Source organism: Phalacrocorax carbo, chromosome 21 (assembly GCF_963921805.1).
Source record: "Phalacrocorax carbo chromosome 21, bPhaCar2.1, whole genome shotgun sequence".
Lineage (NCBI taxonomy): Eukaryota > Metazoa > Chordata > Aves > Suliformes > Phalacrocoracidae > Phalacrocorax > Phalacrocorax carbo.
Window position 1 is genome coordinate 6,465,682 of NC_087533.1, and position 21,056 is coordinate 6,486,737.

A 21,056-nucleotide genomic window follows, 5' to 3' on the forward strand; every position below is an offset into this window, starting at 1 on the left:
GTGAGGACAGTGAGGAAACAAAAACCTCTGGATTCTCAGTTATTCCAAAGACAGAAAGATGACCAAGCCCTTCAGCTCAGGCTACAGTCTTGTCAGGATTATCTACAGGAAGAAAACCCCAAACTGAACATTCTCCAAACAAGCCAAGTCTTATTGCTGCGATAATGTAAAAAAACAGTAGCAAATCTCCATTCTGGTACTGCAAGTGTTAAATTACAGTTACTTTATGAAACTTGATTTTTTGTTTCATTTCCTCTAAGACAGTCACTGTGGCAGGAATAGCTTCAGCCTGTGGCACTTCCTTTACTTGGCTGAATTACCACTTCACTCTTATTCTGGCTTTTGGTTTTTGTCACAGGGAAAGTCTACTCATTGGATGAAAACTCATCTCTGGGTAGTATCGATTCGGAGTATGACATGGGATCCATTCAGAGAGATATTAAATTCCTGGAAGACACACCTTCCTTGAAAGAAATGGTGCTAGCTAACCAACAAGCACCCAGAATGACAACCCCCTTCATAGGCCTGAGACCTGCCAATCCAGCCATGCAAGCACTCACCTCCCAAAAGCGAGAGACCCACAACCGCTCTCCTGTCAGTTTCCGAGAGGGGCGCAGAGCTTCGGACACATCCCTCACACAAGGTACTGATAACCATTGTCATGACACATTATTTCTGGACATGGCAGTAAATGTACTCTATACACAGAAGCACCAAGCCACCTTGTGACTTGGTTGTTAACCTGGCTTATCTCACATTTGCTGTGCTAACCAGATATGACTTAACACATTTTTCTGACACGGGTTATGCTCAACCATTCTCCAGGAATTGTAGCATTTAGACAGCACCTCCAGAATCTGGCACGAACCAAAGGAATCCTGGAACTGAACAAAGTCCAGTTGCTGTATGAACAGATGGGATCAAATGAAGAACCTTCTCTGACATCAACTGCCACCCAGTTGCAGGACCTCATTAATAGTCCTCCACAGGTACGTAACCCAGAAATCAAGCTCCATCTTTCAGGTGTTAATGCTTTGGGACAGATAACGAGAAGATAAGGTGTTCTGGAGATCTGAGAAGAGCAAATTTACATATAAAGTTCCCTCTTCCCCTTTCCATCTTCTACAGAATAAAGAATGGGCTTTTGCAGGCTAGCCTTTACTATCCCTATGGTGTCAGTGAGATGGCCTTGTTGACGTTCTAAATCAAACATTTTATTACTGTTTTTAAGCTGAAGGATGCTTTAGATTTAACAAAGCCCAATAGCATCTTTCCCTGTTGGTGTTGACCTGGTATAATTGTAAGAACTCCAAAAGCCAAGTGATAAGTTAGCCTGATTTGCATAGTGGTACGCTAAATAACTTCCACCAGCTCCCTAGTTAGTTTTTTCAAATGGAACAGGACACAGCAGACAGGAATAAGTAGTTTCCGTTAAACCACAGGGATAACATGGGTGAGAAGTGCACAGGCACTGTAAGTACCTCATGTTCCAGAGGAAGCCCGCTATTCTTAAAGCTCCATCTGTTACTTTCTGACTGCCGGAAAAATTATAACTTTGTGGATATCAGAACTGAATGTTTTCACAAGCATCTCTCACTTGATGTAAACATGCTGCAGGGCTTATGATATTCTCATAACAGTTCACTCCCCTCCCATGTAAGCACTCCCTAGCTTGCTAGAGATGCCTGCTCCGTGGGTATCCTCTCTAGCACTATTGAAGGCTTTTCACCTTCCATTTTGAAGCTATGAAATGAGCACCACACATTCAGAGTTTGGATGACTTTCTAACCCTGTACATTTACTATTACACAGGGCAAGTCAGAAAATATATTATAAATAATATTTTACTTAAAACATATAAGCCCTCGCCATTTTACAGCACAGATAGTTCAAAGCTTTGTAAGGTAGGCTCCCCTCCATGCAGTGAAAGTGGTGAGTGATACCAGAGACCAGTCCATCTGGCAGCTTTGAAACCTCAGTCGGGAAATCCTTAAAGAAAGGGTTGACACAGAAAAGCCTTTTCTGGCGTTGAAACTCGTTCCTCTTTCCTCTGCAGGAGGAATCATCTCAGCAGCAGCAGGAAGTTGCACCTGCTTTCCCTAATGGTGCACATCCCTCATTATTATCCAGACGGCAGAGCTTAGAAACACAGTACTTGCAACACAGGCTCCAGGTACTGTACCTCCCCTCCACTGAATTAAAGCAGCTGTTGTTATTACACAGCGGACTAGCCTTTTAGATCTTACTATTCAGGAAAATCAGTCAAAGGCTAAAGTAGCAGAGAACAGCTAAATTTGAAATTATGCTGTATTTTTCTTTGATCAGACACCCTAATAACGCAAAAAGTATACTATATTACTGCTGGTTTCCTACTCAGTCTGTTACTGTATAGTGTTATTAAAGCAATTTGAAGTAACTGCTAGCGAATACCTGTTATCTGTGTTGCACCCTATAAGGGTTAAGCATCAGCATCTGAGGAGCCACTTCCGACCCCCTGGGGCTTACTGTTTCTCCCTTCCCCCCCCCCCTTTTTTGTTAACCAATTTTCATATAGCTTTAGTTTATAAAAATCTTTTTTCCCAGGTTCTCTCTCACTTGGGAAGAAATCTTTCTATGCATTTTTATGGTACAATCTATCATGCAAAGATATTCCTTGTTTAAGGATTAGCAGCCAATAAGCAGTAGTGGCTGTGATTTTAGGTAGTAGCTCTAGTGGCAGCCTCTGAAATATGGAGCTGGGCAGTTATACTGTTATAAGGGTAGACAATCTTCTTTCACTTGCTTTCTGGACTAATGTATGAAATGAAATGCAATTTAAAACAGCACTGCTTTTCTTGCAGAAACCAACTCTACTATCAAAAGCTCAGAATACTTGCCAGCTGTACTGCAAAGAATTGCCCCGGAGTCTGGAACAGCAGTTACAGGAGCACAGGTAAGAAGCTTCCAAACTATGCAGATAAGTTATTTATTCTTACTCTCAAGAGTAATAAAAGAACTGGAACAATCTTTGTCCCTTTAGAAATTCTTTGGAAAAGGAAAGCTTCATTTTAAGATTTGTAAGGACACAGTCCTCCTTTTAAAAGGACAACAGTCCTGCCACCTGTTGACAAATTTCTGTGCTATGAGCTCTTTATCAGCTAATGCTACTAGGGTGCAGGTAAACTACAAATATCTGCATGCTTCATTTAGTGCTAATGGGCATATAGAAGCATAGGAGGAAGCTACCCTACTACTCACACTGTTGTACTTAATTTCACCCTCATCTTCCCAACCACCTACTGTTTATAACCTACATATTGCAACATTTATTGTAAGTCACAACACCGATTGTGGATTTCTTCCTGCTGGGAAGCCCTGCAGTCATTTGCGTATTTCCTGTCTCATTCCTATGACCCAGTAATTTTACTGTAAAGTAAAACATCTTTTTCTTGTCTACAATATCAGTTTAGAAGTGCACTCCTCTGAAAAAGTTAGTCAGGAGTGAATAGACTTGAACCGTCCCCTCATAACTGTATGCAGTACGCATTATAGCATTATAGCAGACAAGATTAATTGCCAAATTAAAGGGCTGGAAGCTCTTTATGAGCTCAACATTTGGTAATCATCAAACAAGTAAGCAAGATAGATATTAAAGGCAGTTACTATCCCTGAGTTTTCCAAGAGAATCACAGAAAGAGAAAGGAAAACAACAGCCTAGCTACATGCTGTCTAGAACAAAGAGACTGATTAACAGAGATATAAAAATACTACTTGATTTCAAGAAGGCAAGCACGCTAATTACTTTTTAGCTTATGCCACTCCTGATAACTGTAGAGTTGATTGATCTTAATCATGAACTTAACTAACAGTATTGAGAGCAGCTTGGTGTACTTCTTTAAGACTAGGAGGTCTGCATAGAGAAATAAGCTGGGAAGCAATAGATATGCTGTCAGCTTGCGTAAGTAGTAGATTTTGTATTTCTGCATGCTTTGGGAATTGGCTGGCAGGAGACCTCCACATTGTTGTATCACAGGAATTTGTCAAAGGTAGCTATAACCTTGCATTGTGTTGTAAATTCTTACTGTTTGTAATGTGTCAAAAACATGGGACTGTCATAGAAGTTCAGAGAAAAAGAATGGGGGATGTGTGGGAGACTTTGTTCATTGCTGTTAGTAGCCAGTGATACTCCTCAGCTCCCAGGTTCCACAGAGCAGTGAATGGCAGGCGTGAATGCACAAATGCAGTGAATGCACAAATACAGTGCATCCTATCCTTAGCAAACAAAATTAAACAATGCATGCAGTTAATTGCACAGGAAAAATTCTCTAGGCGATCAAAAAGGTTATCAAAAGGAGGTCTACCAACTCAGCTCTGCCCATCTGCTGAAAGGTAAAGATTCTGGTCTGCTGTCAAAATCAATAAACAAGAGAGCCCAGGAATTTTCCAATTCTGTACTTCACTCCCAGCTGGAACTGTTTGAGTGACTAGCAAACAGGACTCATGCTAGTGCCTTAACACTTCAAAAGGTGAAAATAATTGCTGTTTGTGTCCTTGATTCAGGCTGCATCAGAAGAGACTCTTTCTCCAGAAGCAGTCCCAACTGCAGGCCTATTTTAACCAGATGCAAATAGCTGAGAGCTCATACCCAAGGTCCAGTCAACTGCCACTTTCATGCCAGGAGGAGCAACAACAACAGCAGCAGCAATCAACACAGTTCAGCTTGCAGCAGCCTCTGAGCCCTGTGATGGAGCCTTCCTCAGAACAAATGCAATATGACGCCTTTCTCAGTCAATACCAGAAGGTACAGCTGGATCCACTGCCATCCTCCCAGCTCACCAGCTCATCACGGTTGTCATCACCAGTTCAGGTGCAGCAGCCGCCACAGTCCTTACAATATTCCTATCAGACTTGTGAATTGCCTGTTGTCACCTCTTCTGAGCCAGACTACCCAGACCAGTGCCAGTATTCCACGGACCCAGCACAACAGACCAGTGTAGCACTGCCTGACAGCCAGGGCAGCTCAGCATCTCATGAGTCCCAGTCAAACTATGATGCATTAACCCTCTCAGAATTGCCTGGACTCTTTGATTGTGAAATGATGGAGACTGTAGATCCCCAGCACAGTGGCTATGTCCTGGTCAATTAATACCGTGGAGTGACTAACATGAGAGTGGAAGACAGGACAAATGGAGAAGCATGTGAATTTTTGGTTTTTGTTCCTACCCCAAAGTTAATGGTAATTTTTAAACCCTTGAATTAACAGGGGAACTAAAAATCCACCAAACTGGGAAAAAAGCAGGAGGTAGCGAGAAGTGTTTGGCCACTAGCTCCTCTTGCTGGTGGCAGGGGCTAGAGAACAGATAGTGCAGTTTCATCCCATAAAGAATGAGTTTGCATAGAAGGAGGCAAAAAAAGTTAATGTTAGAGGAAGGAAATAGCCCCTTCTAAAAAAAAAAAAATGGGGAGTTTGTCAGCATTCATCTAAACATTCACTTGGAGAAATGAGAATGAGTGCACATTGTATTGTACTTCTTGGCAATAAAAGCAATAGTTTTCATTGAAATTCAGGGTAGATTTGGGTCTGCACTGATGGCAACTGTAATACTCTTGAAACAGTAGCGTGAGGTGGGATTAAAGGAAAGTTGCACTTTGGCATCCAATTGCTGGTTAAGCTACTGATCTGGAACTACGTCATGGTATGTCTCCAAGATCACCAGGCATCTCAGGCAGCCTCCACTTCCTCCCGCTAGCAAGTACACAGTGTTTCCCAAGCCTGCCAAGGAACTCTAAATTGTCCACTAAGGGAAGCTTCTGGATCTCTGATAAGTGACATCTAAACTTTGTCAGAAGATACCTGGAACTGACACAGGGCACCACAGTGGTTTGTAGAGACCTCTGGGTGGGGATCAGAATACTAAAGGCTAAGCTAACAGAGAGATAGATGGTAAGAAGTACCATAAGAAAAACCAAGAGCTGCAGCCAGTGGTATTAAAAAAGAAATAAAATCCACCTGGGTGGCTTTTGAAATCAACCCTTTTTGCATGCAGGCCTTTGGAGGGCTCTGTCCTGGAGAAGTTCCGATCGCTGGAAAGGATCCATCTGTCCTTCTGTTGCATTTTAAAAACAGGCAAACAAACTGTGTTTTGAATTTGCAGTATGTGTTGCTGGTGGTTTGAGCTTTGTATATTTGGACAATTATTTAGGGTTTTAGAACTTAAGGATAAAAAAATGAGCTTAAAAAAAAACCCCTGTGAAGTGATAGTGCTGTGCCTTTTTCAGTTCTTTATCAGCCTATATGCTTTTTTCTGAAGAAAGTAGACAATACCCCATTTATATCCGTGCTATAGCCAAAGTCCCTTCAGAGCACATGTTCCACCATGTGGAACATAATGTTTAACTTTTTTAGTGTGTTGATTGTTCATGTATATATAACGTTGAAAGTATTACAGCAATATTTAGCATCACAACTGTTGATGAATCAACCATTTCAAGAAATACTAAACTCAGCAAGCAGTTGTGTCTCCAGAACATTCAGTCATGAAATGCAAGTCATAGGAGGATTGTTTAGGAATCTGCAGAAAGTTTAGATCTCTAGTTTGGGTTTTGTCTCTAGCCTTTAAGTATTATGGGACGTTATAGGATGATAGACACATGAGGCTCACAGCTAGCCAGTTCAGCCCTTTTCTGAGCAAACACGAAGCACAATTGCAGATTCATTAAAGCACAAAGAATGGCAAAGAAACTGTGCTGATTGCATATGTAGAAAACACCACTGTTTGCTGGAAAGTTTAGTGAGCTAAGATCTTTGATACTACAAATAATGAGGGTGTAGTCACCGAACTCAAAAGTTTGGGTATTCAGGGCATGTGATCATTTAATGGACTGGGTTGAACACGTAGCAGAAGAAACAGACAGACAGACAGACTAGTTCTGGTATGTTGGTTCTTTCCTATTTGTCAAATCACAGATCCTACCAAGCTAGAAAAAGGAGATCTCAAAGCTGCTCTCTTTTCCTTCACCAGAAAGGTGGATAATCAGCCAGCATTTACAGCAATAAGACTGCATTTAAAGGGGGAATGTAAGGACTTCAGTCACTGCATTGTACGCTGTGTGAAGGAGGGAAGGGTTTAACAACTGACAAAAGGCACCTTGCTTAGCGTATACTAAATTAGAGAGGCAACTCCCTGTTGTTATGTAGCCTGCGCTGATATTGGTCCAGTTATGCAGCTGGACTTACTCAATCCATAAGTGCTCGGCTTCTACCTCTGATATCCCAGTGATCCTCAAGGCATCAGCAAAGGAGAGTTTATAGAACAGGGATCATATCCATACACTACCTATGCGATGCAAGATGAAGAAGGCTAGAAAGCTCTAAATAGCTGAGATAAGTGTTTTTATTGTGTGGTTTCCCTTCAAAAGGAAACTCATCTGACACAGTAAATAGCTATGGAACACAGAAACCCCTATGACACCTTAAGTAAGTGACAAACAAAGGGAAGGGAAACGGCTTGACAAGTGCTGCAGCATAACAGACCAGGCATTTCACTACTGCAAAAAAAGAAAAAGAGGCAATGAGTCCTGCCCTTTCGTTCCTCCTTCCCTACCCCACAGCATAATAAACACTTTCTGGAATTTTAACATCTCACCAAGCACTCTAGGAACTGTACGGTGAAAGCTACTAACAGGACACACATCACCTACAGCGACAGGCCTAGTTCTGCTCCAGGAGCTGCGTTACTGCTGTAACTATAACCACTTCCTTCCCCATCCATCTCCAGGATACTGTACATTTCAGGACTCAAAGATAAATGTAATTCTGTTCTTGAGTTGTACAATTTATCAGGATGTGCCAACTAGTCTAAGCTCATTTGAGCTTTGCAGTGCTACTAAGGGGGAAGCTACAGTGGTTTTTTTAAACAGACTGACTCTTCCCCTCAACCAAAAGCATATTTAACATTTCATGTAATTTCATTTAAGCCAATTATAATAAAAGGCTTCTAACGCCTTCTAATATGGCAGAGTATCCATTGGGCACCACTTCATACTATTTTGAAGTGGCTTTTTTGTTCAAATCTGTTGTGTCTAACATTAGAGAACTGTGTACACTACTGTTAGAGTAATTATTAGCTTTATTATCTTGTATTACAGACTCCTTTGAAGAGACTTCGGTGTGATGTATATGGGGTAAAAATTCATATGGAGAAAAGTGCAATATGTGTGTGTGGTACGTTCTTTAATGTATTTTTTTAAGGAGTTAGAGGGTTTAGTCTCTGCTTTGGAATAAATGCACTAGTTTTGTGAGCTCCAGTTTGGCAAGTTCATCTGTAGTATTTACACGCAACTGATATGCTGGACTCTGTAAAGCAATTACAGTGTATTATTACAAAATAAAGAATATGTGCATTTCATTTTTAAATATCTAGTGAGCTAAAGCAGCGCCTGCTGCTCTTGTGTTCTTAGCAGCCTCTTTATGTATCACATTGAGGTTATTTTCTCTCTAAGGCACCAAGCTACAAATGACAAAAAGAAATTAATGTCTACTGCCAAGGCTAGATTTTATAGACTGAAGTTAGCGTCCTATCATTTTTATATATTTGGGGTAGTTGGTACACTGCCTTTGGAAAGCAAATATGAATGGACAAAGCCTTCTAATAGCTTCAAAAAAAGCTACGTTTCTTTAAGGCCTGCTATGCCATGGAATGTTAAACACTTCAGGAGCATGCCTCTGATACGGGCAAGGTCATCTGTCAGTCGTACATCGCCTTGACTTTGAAAGAGGAAAGTTATTCTCAAAACTATCAGTTTTGACATTTTTCCTTGTTAATCAGTATATACTATCCAACAGGTGCTAAACTCTAGGAACACTGTGTGAAGGGGATGGGGTTTGGGTACTGCTGGGGGGGAATCCACCATAATTGCCCTAGTAACATAATGGCAGCATGCCACCATGTCATCCCATGCTCCGCGGAGAGACACCAGTCTGGATTTGACCAGAAAAAACAGAGAGAGCTGCTTGGGATCGGAATTATTACCTCACAAAAAGAAATGAGATTTTTCTTTTAGACGTCATAGTGGGACAGTTTCCCCAAGACTGCAAAATTACCGTGAAATTACTTGAGGTTAGATTTTTTTGTCTATCTCCTGTTACATCAAGTGCAATTTTAAAAAATTGCGTGCGCACAAGAAAGATCTGCTTACCTGCTTTACTAACTTTCCACATTATCTTTACCTGTAAAAACATTCCTGCTCTGCAATGCAAAGCTGTTTGGGACAAGATGGGGAAGCTCAAAATATTAAATAAACTCTTTGCTGAGGAAAAAAAAAGCTCCTCAATTTCTCACTAAAAGAAACAGACCCAAATAAAAACACTGTCCTAAACTCTTTAAATTACTTCTCCTTTATTTGTAGAGAAAAGGTTGCAAAAAAATAGCATAGGTGCCTGTTACAGCCATTCTTGATAGCATAGAGCAGTTGTTAGGGAACTGAGAGCAAGTTTTCTCAAGTTCTTACTTTCCACTGATTTAATTCTTTTTGAAAAAAATTGGACTAGTACAATCTAACACTACAGATAGATATACTTGTAGCATGCAGTGTCCCTTAAAACGGCTGTATTTCCATAGGTGTACAGGACTGTATTCTTGGAAATAATGTCAGTACCACTTGGGGATTTTACTGACTGTTCCTAAAATTAAGAGAGTTTTGGAAAGCTGCACATCCAACAGTAAATTACAGCTAGGTCCTACTGAGCTAGTTATGTTACCAACTGCCAGGAGTCTATTTCTGCAGTCCGTATACGCACGAGTTTAAGGCAGACCAAAGAATCACAGCACTGCATGGGACACTGCAGTCTTCTGTAGAGGCTGGAAAACTACTTGCCACAAGATTGCTGCAGTACTTTCATTCATAGAAGACTCATGCAGAGTTACTTAAGATGAGATCAAGAAACAAGAGGCAAAGTTGGGGAAGGTTTTTCCTCTGTGGAATCAGAAGCGATAAGATTGCCCACGTTTGATGCTCTCCCCCTTCTCTACTTGGGCAGCAACTTTGAATTGGCCTGCAAGAGACCTGAGAAGTAAAGCCTCACTCCCAAGAATAGAAAAAGAAGACATAGATTTCATAAGTGGCGTCCTGTTAAGTACTTTCCTTAAAAACTTTTACCCTGATCTGGGATTTAATAGGCTTACTTTGACTTAGCCTAAGAGGAAAGGCCTAGATTGTCTTAGGAGAATCATCTTTCCTCTAGAACTATAAGCAACAGCAGTGAAAACTACTGTCCTGTTGAGGGTGAAAAGTTAAAAGTCAAGCATAACTGTTCTCTGGTAATTTAGGCAGACAGTTTACATTCACAGAGAGAACAGGCAACTCCAGAAGAGGCGCTGTGGAAGAGCAAAATGCCATGCTCTTCACAGAGGGAGTGTCAAACCAGAAGACAACTAACATAGGGAAACCATTACAGTTCTTCCATAGGACTGCAACGAGAGTTACAGGACGTAAAAAGTCATGATGTATGTTTATATGTGAAAAAAATTCTCAATAGCTCTTTTCTCAATATCACTAGCAACACTCTTATGACCCTCAGGGTTTATTGAGGAAACCCTTCCAATAGAAGGAAAAGTATGATGCTCAATTGAACAAAAAATTTGTGTAGTACCCAGATTCACTTATCCTCCCACACCGAAACTGCTGTCCCCTATTACATTTGTATAGCAACCTTGGCTACAGCTGGCCATGAACAGCTGCAGCTGAGCAGTTATCATGACGCACTGGGACAGAAAACACTTTGCAACAGATTAGTAGCTTGGTTGGTACCTACTGACCAAGCGGCTGATCATCTTCCACATTCCCATGAATCAGAAGTGCCAAGAACCCTTTAGAGCATGCACCGAGACAGGATCCCAGTAATGCTGTGCCTTAACGCTACACCAAGCTCAACACATTCAATGTATCTCTCATTGCTGCTCTCCCACATACCCTGCTCCTCTGCTGACTCCTAAAACTCCCAAGAGAGACCTGGGCAATGATCCAAGCAAGAAGGGTGAAGCGCCGTATCTGTTTGCATGTCCCACACAACTGGAGACATCAGCCAGAGATCACAGCATGACTCAAGCTGCACAGAGACAGAGAGTGTTAATCACTCCTTCCCTAATAGCACCACAAACAGGCTACATACAGGACAGGAAAAAAAGAATGCAAACATGCTTTCCAATACAGACATGGTCTTTCACTGCTAGCAGTCAAAGCAAAACCAGAGAAGGTCACACCTTAAGGGGTTACCTCAACTAACCTTACAAGCTGTCTGGAAGACGCTCCCTCCCTGCCCCTGAAATGCAAAATGCAAAGGCTAAGCCCTCCTTATCCCCACGGAGACAGGAGAAAGTCCTCCCCCTCACTGGGATAAGTTCTGACTTACAGACTAGGTCAGAGCCTTTAAATCTGTTGCAGAGTTGCAGAGCACAGCATTTCTCTGCTGGGCCTCAAGCCAGCAGAGCTTTCTTTTTCAGTGTTATCTGGCTGACAGTGCTCATTTAAGTCCCTGGCAGACAGATCAGTAGCAAGACTGTCACAGGAACACAATACACACAGAGTAGCAGCCATCTATCAGCACAGTTTATGCATGGGGTGAAAGCACAATGCATAGACATCTTCTGCTGATTAGGCTTTTACAATCAGTATAGCTTTAAAACTGTCTGAATTCGGTACATCACATCTCTATAGGTGTGCGCTTCAGCCTCTGTTCACCTTTTACTAGAACCCTAAACACATTCAGGATAAGCCTTGAAAAGCTTCATCCCCAAGTCCTTTTGGTATAGAGCAAAGCAATGGAGGGGAGGATTAGTTGATAGAAGAGTGGAGAGAAAGCCCTCTTTCTGATGCAGCAGTTCTTCCATGGGAAAGGTTGAGGGTCTAAGCCTCCTTGCAGGAGTAGATAGCCCCAGAGAGCACAGAGTCACAGAATAGTAGGGGTTGGAAGGGACCTCTGGAGATCACCTTGTCCAACCCCATACTTTCAATTACAGCTCAAAAAGACAGAAACCCCCACCCGCACATGCACTGCAAAAACCTGACCCTCTGCACATAGAGAGCAGGCAGGACTTCTGCAGACCAGGATGTAGATATACGGCCAGAAAAGCTCCAACAATGATACAGCCAACAGCTAGAAGCTTTCATCTTGCAAGCCTTCAGGGCTTCAGCCAAATCTAGACACTGTTCCTTCTAGTACAGGCAGATTTTCATACTTGGATAGGTGTCCTGGTTTCAGGTGGGATAGAGTTAATTTTCTTCCTAGTAGCCAGTACAGTGCTGTGTTTTGGATTTAGTATGAGAATAACGTTGATGACACACTGATGTTTTAGTTGTTGCTAAGTAGTGCTTACATCAGTCAAGGGCTTTCTCAGCCTCCCGTGCTCTGCCGGGTGCACAAGAAGCTGAGAGGGGGCACAGCTGGGACAGCTGACCCCACCTGGCCAGAGGGATACCATATGACATCATGATCAGTATATAAAGCTGGGGAAGAAGGGACAGATGTTATGGCATTTGCCTTCCCAAGTCACTGTTACGCATGATGGAGTCCTGCTTTCCTGGAGATGGCTGAATACCTGCCTGCTGATGGGAACAAGTTAGTTAATTGCTTGCTTTGTTTGCACTTGCAGCTTTTGCTTTACCTATTAAAGCGTCTTTAGCTCAACCCACACATTTTCTCACTTCTTCTCTTCTAATTCTCTCCCCCATCCCACCAGTGGGGAGTGAGCAAGGGGCTGTGTGGGGCTTAGTTGCCAGCTGGAGTTAAATCACAACAATAGGTAAACAGCACCAAACAGCACCAAGGCTGCACACTTTTACCAGGAGCTATACTGACTTCGGCACTGGAAGGATGCACCTACCCAGCTGCAAAATGAAGTTGGCCAATTTCCTGTTACAAGGTAAGAGCCGGTTTGTCAGCTGAAGATGAAGTCTCCCTCCCTCCCCACCTCTGCTTGCTGAGGTGCTAACTTGGGATTATTTCAAACATCATAGATAAGCTGCAGAGCCCACCGTAGTCTTCAGATAAACAGCATTGCCCTGTCCTGGGCTGCCCAGAGGAATACCCAGCATGTGTTGAGCCCTTCACCCACTACACGCAAAGCCTGCGTGCAACACCCATGCTGGTTTGCACTTTTCTCACATGTCAGGGAATGATGTCACTTGCAGCCAAACATTATAGCACTGACAGGAGTCATCTGCTTTACAGGGACAGCCAGTGCACGACTGTTTGCATGCAAATACAAGCTAGTGTCCTTCCTAAGGCTCCTCCCAAGAAGCAGACTTCAAACCACAGCAAATTATCAGGCACACAAAAGCAAACACCAAAATAATAAATGCTTCCCCAGCACCTGTTTCTGATGGGCCTAACACCTGCAGCACAAACAAGGACAAGTTTATTTCATGCCTACTACTGAGCATACTGTCATCTAGCCCTTGTGAGGTGACAAATGCAATCAGAAGAGCGGAGCCTGAAGCCAGAGCGCTGCACACAAGCCAGGCAAAGCACTGTCTCAGGCCACAAGAGAGACTTCAGAGATTTTATTTCCTGATCAACTACCCCTTTTTCATTGGGACCATATGCTTTTTAGATTCAGTTCTCGTCCTTTGCTCCTTCTCAGCTTAGCCTCCAGGATATGAGGGGACTATCCCCCTCCTGCTGCCCACTGTCTAGAGAAATATGACAAACATTAAGACTGATGTGAGTGGAGAATGAATGGGAACATCCAGGTGTGAACGCACTGAAAGGAACAAAGTGTGGGAGAATGACTTTAAGAATAGAAGGTGTAGGTGGCACCTAGATTAACAGGACATTCGGATGCCAGCACATGGTGAGTTATTCTGTCAGTTGCCAGGATTACGTGGAGGGTAGAGGAGTGAAGCAGATTGAGAGAGTGATCCCTGTTAGCTCCTAAAGGTGTCAGAAGGTACATCCAAAACCAGCATCTTGCCATCAGTCTAAGAATAACCCAGGAGACATAAGAAGGATGCTATAGGCATCACCCCTGTCTTCCACCTCCATCATTGCAAGGAATCCTGACCAGATCACATGGCTACACACATCTTGGTGCTTGTGAGCATGCGAGCATGACAGTGCCAAGTGAGATCAAAGTTATTATAAACTGAAGTCTCAATTTCCCCTCTTGTAAGATGTTGCATTGTTGCAACACTGTTTTCCATGTTAACCAAAGAACACAAGGTGAAGGCTGAATTTGAATAGAGTTAATTGCTGGACAACACAAAAGGGAAACACATATGCTAGGCTTTATGCTATGGCTGTTTTCAGATATTTAAGAAAAACACACCAACCAACCAGCCAGCCTTACCCTAATGGCTGTTACTTCCAAATAAGAATGGAGCTGATGGGCAGAGGGCTGCATTACTTACAAAAAAAAGTATTTTGCATTAATTTTGCAATTAATGACCACATCAAACAGCAAGTGAATCTACTTAAATTGGAACTGCTTAAATAAAGAACTGGCAGTCAAGTTAGATATGCAAATCCTGAAAGGCAGAGAGGGCTGCATTTTGGAAACTATAGTAGATCTGAAAAGGCTCGACTAAGGTCATGTTCACACAACAAAAACAAAAAAAAAGGCAAGGATTCAGGTAATTTATCCACAAGGTGGACAGAGTGGGTAACCTCTCTCAATGTTCTTTGAAGATGTTTCTGAAGGAGCTGATCCAAGAGGAGGACTTGCTCACTGGACCACAAAAGTGGCTTCAGACACGCAAACCTATCTGAAAGTGAGGCATACTCTAGTAAATACTGTTCTATGCAGACACAAAGTAACTCTAAAATCTTTACTTTATAAAAGTAAATGGAGAGAAAGGGCATCATCTTTGTGTCTTTAATGGCATGCCCTCCTAAAAGGGTCATGACACTGAGGAGAATATTCTCAGAAGCAGAGAGATGAAACAAAAAGGCACAACAGCAAGAGACTGATGATAATCAGATTTCACAAATACTGAAGCATGGCATGCAATGTAAGATGAGAGTTGCAAGTATACTTAGCTGCAACGACAGACGATTTGAGTGAATGCAATGCTATATGACAAGCAGGGGGTAGAACTTAATCTCTTAATTGGTGTAATTTCTAATGAGGGAGTAGAACATGACTATTTAATCATTTATAAGAACAGACTACACATAAAACTGAAGATTTTAAGAAATTAAAATTACAGCAGAAATTAATTCCCCCTCCACTACTGGGCATTTAAAGTGCAAAACTGGAAAATCGTGCATAAATTCTGTAGCCCTGACCTGTGACAGGGACAGAATACATGGAACATGGCCAAGCAGGTCAACCAAGTGTAGAGAATTGCAAGTTAAGACAACAAAAGCATTGTGACTTTTGCTGATTCAGATAATTTTCTGATGGGAATATCATATTGCGCGTTTGGAGTGGAGGTCAGATGACAGAAACCTCATCTTAAATATGATTAAAAGAAGCTGCTATTCGGGTGAATCTTGCAGGAAATCAACTATGAATTAGGCACACAAAACCTCCAAGGAATAAGCAGCGCAAAAATCAATAGAGAAATAAGGCAAATTGAGGTGCTAAAGCAGCAGCCAGTCTGGAGCATGTGGAGCAACTCATAATGGTTGTGATTTTGGCACAACAGAAACAACAGGACCAAGGCAGACAGGAAAAAGAGGAATTGATAAACTAATGTCATAACATTTTACATGATAACTAGAAAAAGACAAGTTAAGTAGTAGTGTGGAGCAGCATAGGTAGAAACAGGTGCCAAGAGATTGGATCCAAAATTGAAATGTGCAGCAAAGGAGGCAAGACAAAGACAAGACACCTCCCTGTGCCACCCCAGCAGGCTGTCAGACTGTGTGCACACTTACAAGTACATTTTATACATAAGTGGACAAATACAGCCCACAGCAATTAATACTGCCTGGTAGCAATTCCTTTTTCAGAAGGGTTACAGAGCTTTACAGTATTCATATGTGAGAAGTAGGAGACACTTGTGTGTTTGAAATTGACACCGACACAACCTACAATCTACAGGCTAAATGGGAAGGCCCTTTGGTAAATATAAACAGATGAGCCTCCCTTTTTAATACAAATGTCACAGGTAAAGGAAGAGACAAGGGGAAAAAAACTGGAGCAGGACAATCAGCAGGGAGGTAAAAACATGGGGGAAGGAAAGGGAAAAAAAAGAAAAAAAAAAAGATGATCCAATTTGAAAGCTTCACCAATCAAGGGAAGCGCTCTCTCTCTCTCTCAGTGGGGATGGATATGCCTCTTACTGTTAATGGCAATTGCAAAATAATTAATGTTTCTGCCTGCACTGCTTTAAGGATCATAGAAGGTGATTGCAAAGCATTTGCAATCACTTACACCTCAAGATCTAGATATAAACACTGTGTCACTAAGGTTTCCAAGTCTAAAGGAATATACTCTGTGTGGACTAAACATGGTATCAACCTGATTTGGACAGGCTATTCTAATTCTCAGTCACTGAAAATTAGTAATTATAGCAGAGCATGGACATCCAGACAGATTAAGAAATTTTAGGTTAATCTGAGCGTAAAATCCCAAAACAGTGGAAACTGAAACCAGGGAAGAGACGTCTAGCTCACAGTATCCTCTTATTTAGAAGAGGTGGCCCCTAGAGGAAAAGCACACCTACAGTTTAAGCAACAGAAAATACCATTCAGTGCCAGTTATTTACTATCCACAAGTTAACATATGACGTAGTTTTGCTGTTTGATGTTAGAAAAACCAACAAATATTTCAAAGGATGAGAAATTAATCATGGGGTGGGGGCCAGGAAGCAGGTAAAGATTGAGAAAAAACTGAACCCTGTCAGCTCCTAAGCAGGTCAAAAGGCATATCCAAAACCCTCACATCACCACCAATCCAAAAATAACCACAGAGACACAAGCAGGATGCCCTAAGGCACCATCCCTGTCCTCAGCATCACTGTAGGAAATCCCAGACTGCACAGATATATACACATCATGGCAACACGCTCATAGGCTGCAAGTACAAGGGTGTAAGCAATTCAAGTCAGGCTCGTTTTAAAATAAAATCACCTTCCCCTCCTATAAGAACTCGCACTGTGGTTTGCTATATTGCAACAAAAATATTATCTGCAACTGTTTCTAAACAACAGAGCCTATGTGTGGGGCTCTTCCCTCTCCCACCAGCCAAAGACTGCAGGAGTGTGCAGCAGAAACCTTTGTCACCTCGCACCTGGTCTCACAAAGCTACAGAGGTGAGAGGGGCCATTCAGTACACGGCTCACAGTGGCTTGTTTCAGAAACTGTCTGCAAACCCAGGCAGACAGCTTTGTCTTGGTACAGTTACGCTCAGCTCACACCAAAGCAGCTTTTTCTAACCCAAACTGCTGGAGCCACACTTTTTAATCAAAGCTGAGACTGGAGCACAGAACAGCAGCACCATGAGACAATACGAGGATGCCCAAAACACTGTCCAAGCCCAACCTGCTGCTAAAAAGAAAATGGAATTATGCTGTGAGACACACTGATTTCTCTTTGTTTGTCTACAAGCTTTGATATCAGTCAAAGGCTATTCATGGAAAGGAAACTAATACACCATATCTTATCTTTCCAGTTTATTTCAGAAGTTCTATCTGTCCATTTTTCCAAGGCTTTCCAGCAAGGGTTCAATACAATATCCCTAATGGGAAGGCTCAATTTCCCATAGAGCTGTCACTCAGCGTTTGGAAAGAGTTTAAATATGGTGGTTTGAGAATAGATCTCTTTGCTCAAAAAGGTACTGAAATGCAGTAATTTTCTGCAAGGAAAATGCCATAATATGGTTTTACATAACAGTCCCTGCTGAACTGACTTATCAGTAAATAAAGGGTACAGTGTTTTGATAAGAATCCACATGGTGCTGGTTTGCAGAATAGGAGCAAAATGAGTTGCACACAGAAAGCTAATAGGAGGTTTGCTCCCAAAATACTAACAAATGGACATTTACTTAGCTGAGAATTATATGCCGAGTTCTGGAAAGGTTAAGAACATTTAGGGAGTTAAACTCTCAGCAGCTTGTCTCCTGCAGGCTTCTATAGCGGAGAGAAGCCAAGAGTGTGCAGCTGCTGACGTCAATAGGGTAAATAATACCATGTACTGAAATCACCTGGGTATGCATTACCCTCTCCACAGAGGCTGCTGAGCACACTGTGCTGCAAAGCAGTCTGGGAAGCCCAGGTGTCTGCTTGCATAGAAAATGCTACATCAGATCAAGTAAATATTCTCCAGGACCACCACCCCACAAGAAGAAAATAAATACACTGAGCTGCTTGGGGCTCAGGGTTCTCTCTTTCTTTGAAAGCACAGTATACAGCACCATTGCTCAGTATACTGGGTGTACTGGGTACTGGGATACACAGCTGCCAAATAGCAAAACCTCTCAGAAGACAGCATAGGCAACCTTTCCCTATTCCAGGACAAGCCGTTCTGTTTGCAGTTAGCAGCTTAGATCTTAGTCAGGCCACTTCACTACTGATCTGGGGGAGTCAGGAGCTTACACGTCCACAAAGGCAGTAGAGCTGCTTCTTATGGCTCCACAAGACTTGGGGTCCTCTCCTTCAACAAGCCAGCACACCAAGCGTGGTCTGCACGAGGGAGTCACAGCAACCAATGGCGATCTACACAGCAGTGCTCACCAACAAAAACTGTCAGGGTCTCAGACCACAGCACCCAGAAAATTGTATGTACAGTAACGGCAAATACTGCAGGCAAATAGTTCTTCAAATTCCTATAAAGGCAGGTTCCCACGCCCCCAACCCCCACCCCCCAACAAACAGTGCCAAAGCTGAAACACAAGTGCACAGCATCTCCCAAAGCCCAGCCCAGCACACTATCCACTAGGCCACACTGTTTCTCCAGCAAGCTGGGTCCGCTGCCTTCAGAGCAGGCAGGAAAGGAGCTAAAGCCAACACTCCTGCCTGTCAGGGTTCAGGCATGCACTCCCACCCCAGGTTCCCAGCCTTGCAGACTGTAAGCTCCAAGGGTATCAGTCTGTCTGGAACGAAGAGGGGAACAACAACTGGCACCACCACGCAGAAAACCTGGCTTTAACCTCCTTCCCTGGATATACTTGCTGTGAACAAAAGCAGGAAGACATCATTATTAATGCAGCAAATTAGTGGTTGAGTCCTGTTAGCACTGCTTACATCACTGCGGCTCCATTAAAGGCTGTTAGAGAGACATATAAATTATTCACACTAATCAGGGCACTGACAGCAAGATCTGGGGGCATCGCCAGGGCAGTGGCTGCAGCTTCCTGCTTGCAGTACCTTGTCATGACCAAAGACCAGCTGCTCTCCTTTCTTCACAAGTGTTTCCTTGGAGCGGTTGCCATGTCAACACATCTGTCTAGGCCATCCTACTTGTCAAAAGTTTAGGGCAATTTAGCACAGAAAGCTAAGGAAGGTTCTGAAGTATCTTAACCTTTTTCATGCACTGTGAGCAAGCTCTTCCCCAGGAAGATGGCTAGAACAGCAGCAAGCCAGAGAGAATTTGCAGAGCTGCTGACAGAAATAGAAATAGCTGCCAAATTTCCCAATTTGGTTTGCTGTTACCAAACAACAACAACAAAAGCACGCACACACAAAAACCCCAAAACCCAGCAGTTCTACACTAGGAGTCCTGGTCTGGCAGCAATTTGAGCCTCAGTCACAAATCAGACAGCCTTATGCCCAGCAGCAAATAGTTCCTGCTCAGCACAAGCAGCAGGCTTAGAGGCACACTCTGTACATCCTACTCTGAACCTTACAAAAACAGGCCCACAGGCAGCACACCCGCACACAGACCTCAGCAATGAGGCTTACTGCTACAAGGCATATCAACTCAGGATTCCCCATCTCTAGCCACAAGGTAAATCACCCTTTTGTAACAGACACAGCAGAGAACCAAGGGTCTCTGTGAGCACACACCCCCCCGGCTGCAAGATGATGCTGTAGTATCCAGGCCCTCAGCCTCTGACAGAGCCAAACGCATCCAATGTCTCCAGACAAGCCTGCCTTGTGGACTGGGTTAGGCCAAGTCAAACCAACACTAGCTGTGCACTCCTGAACCAAGCACCCTGGACCTGTCTGACAGACTGCACTACCCTGAAGGAGGAGCTATACTCGGCACTGAAGCTCCTACCAAGCTGAGCAGTAAGTTAACCCTGTATGTTTACGGCATTGTCTGTGGAAAGTCAAAACACACTTTGTTTCCCCAGAAAGCCTCTAACAAGAGGGAGGGCAAGCAAAACGCAACCGAAACACCATGAAGCCAGAAGGTTATTTTTCCCCTTAATAATAGGTTGCCACATACCCACTCTGATACCAAGCTCCAGTTAAATAAGCAGACCCTCACCTTCTCCTAGAACCACATGGCCTTAACCTTTTTGCCATTCCAGTTTAACCCAAGCCTTTAATCTCTAGCTCCAAAGACACTCTTGTGGCCCCAAGCACTTCACTTTGCTTTATTAATGTTTATTTAAAGTAATCACATATTTGAAGAGAGGCCAGCGCTCTGATTCAGTACTGCCAGTCTAAAAAGAGAAGATGCTTCTCAGTTCCCCAGAACTATTTAGCCTAAATATTGATGAATGACAATTAACTGGTGTATTTTATACTCCATAGAGGAAGAGAGTCTTGGAAAGCAAACGCTCTGAGTGCCATTCACTTTGTTTCAGCAGAAGCAGTTAAAATGACAAGACAAATGAAATACTTCAAAGAGCCTACAGAGACAGTTTACTCCCTGGGCAAACACTTCTTGAGCTCCAAGAAGCCCTGACAACTCTCTTCTGACCTGCTCAGATGACATGATTTCATTAAGATAAAAACACACACAAAAACAACAACAAAACAAGGGTTCATAAGCAGCTTGCACATGTATTATCCTTGGCTCAGAACTGGAGGCTGAGTAAAAAGTACAAAGTGCAAGAAATACCCATGCATTTTTGCTTTATTTTGAACATGTTGCCTAGAGCCCTGGCATGACATACCCAAATTTTTGTCTTTCTCTGGGGTATTTGTCCCAGAATACCAGTCTTTAAAAGGGCTGATTTTTTTTA

The 21,056-nt window shown here is 42.8% G+C and overlaps 1 protein-coding gene and 1 long non-coding RNA gene across 4 annotated transcripts in view; one reads left to right on the forward strand and one right to left on the reverse strand.

Annotated features, from left to right (window-relative positions):
- SIK2 (salt inducible kinase 2) overlaps positions 1 to 5,542 on the forward strand; it is a 57,082-nt gene extending 51,540 nt beyond the window's left edge. The window contains exons 11-15 of one of the 2 annotated variants that reach the window (XM_064470951.1): positions 359 to 643; positions 826 to 989; positions 2,057 to 2,173; positions 2,841 to 2,932; positions 4,540 to 5,542. In XM_064470951.1, coding sequence (XP_064327021.1) covers positions 359 to 643; positions 826 to 989; positions 2,057 to 2,173; positions 2,841 to 2,932; positions 4,540 to 5,125 — 1,244 coding nt within the window. In that variant the 3' untranslated portion in view covers positions 5,126 to 5,542. The remainder of the gene's footprint in view (positions 1 to 358; positions 644 to 825; positions 990 to 2,056; positions 2,174 to 2,840; positions 2,933 to 4,539) is intronic. The other variant, XM_064470952.1, reaches the window with a different exon arrangement.
- LOC135316695 (uncharacterized) overlaps positions 1 to 21,056 on the reverse strand; it is a 59,586-nt gene that overhangs the window by 26,279 nt on the left and 12,251 nt on the right. The gene's annotated exons all lie outside the window — the stretch shown is intronic.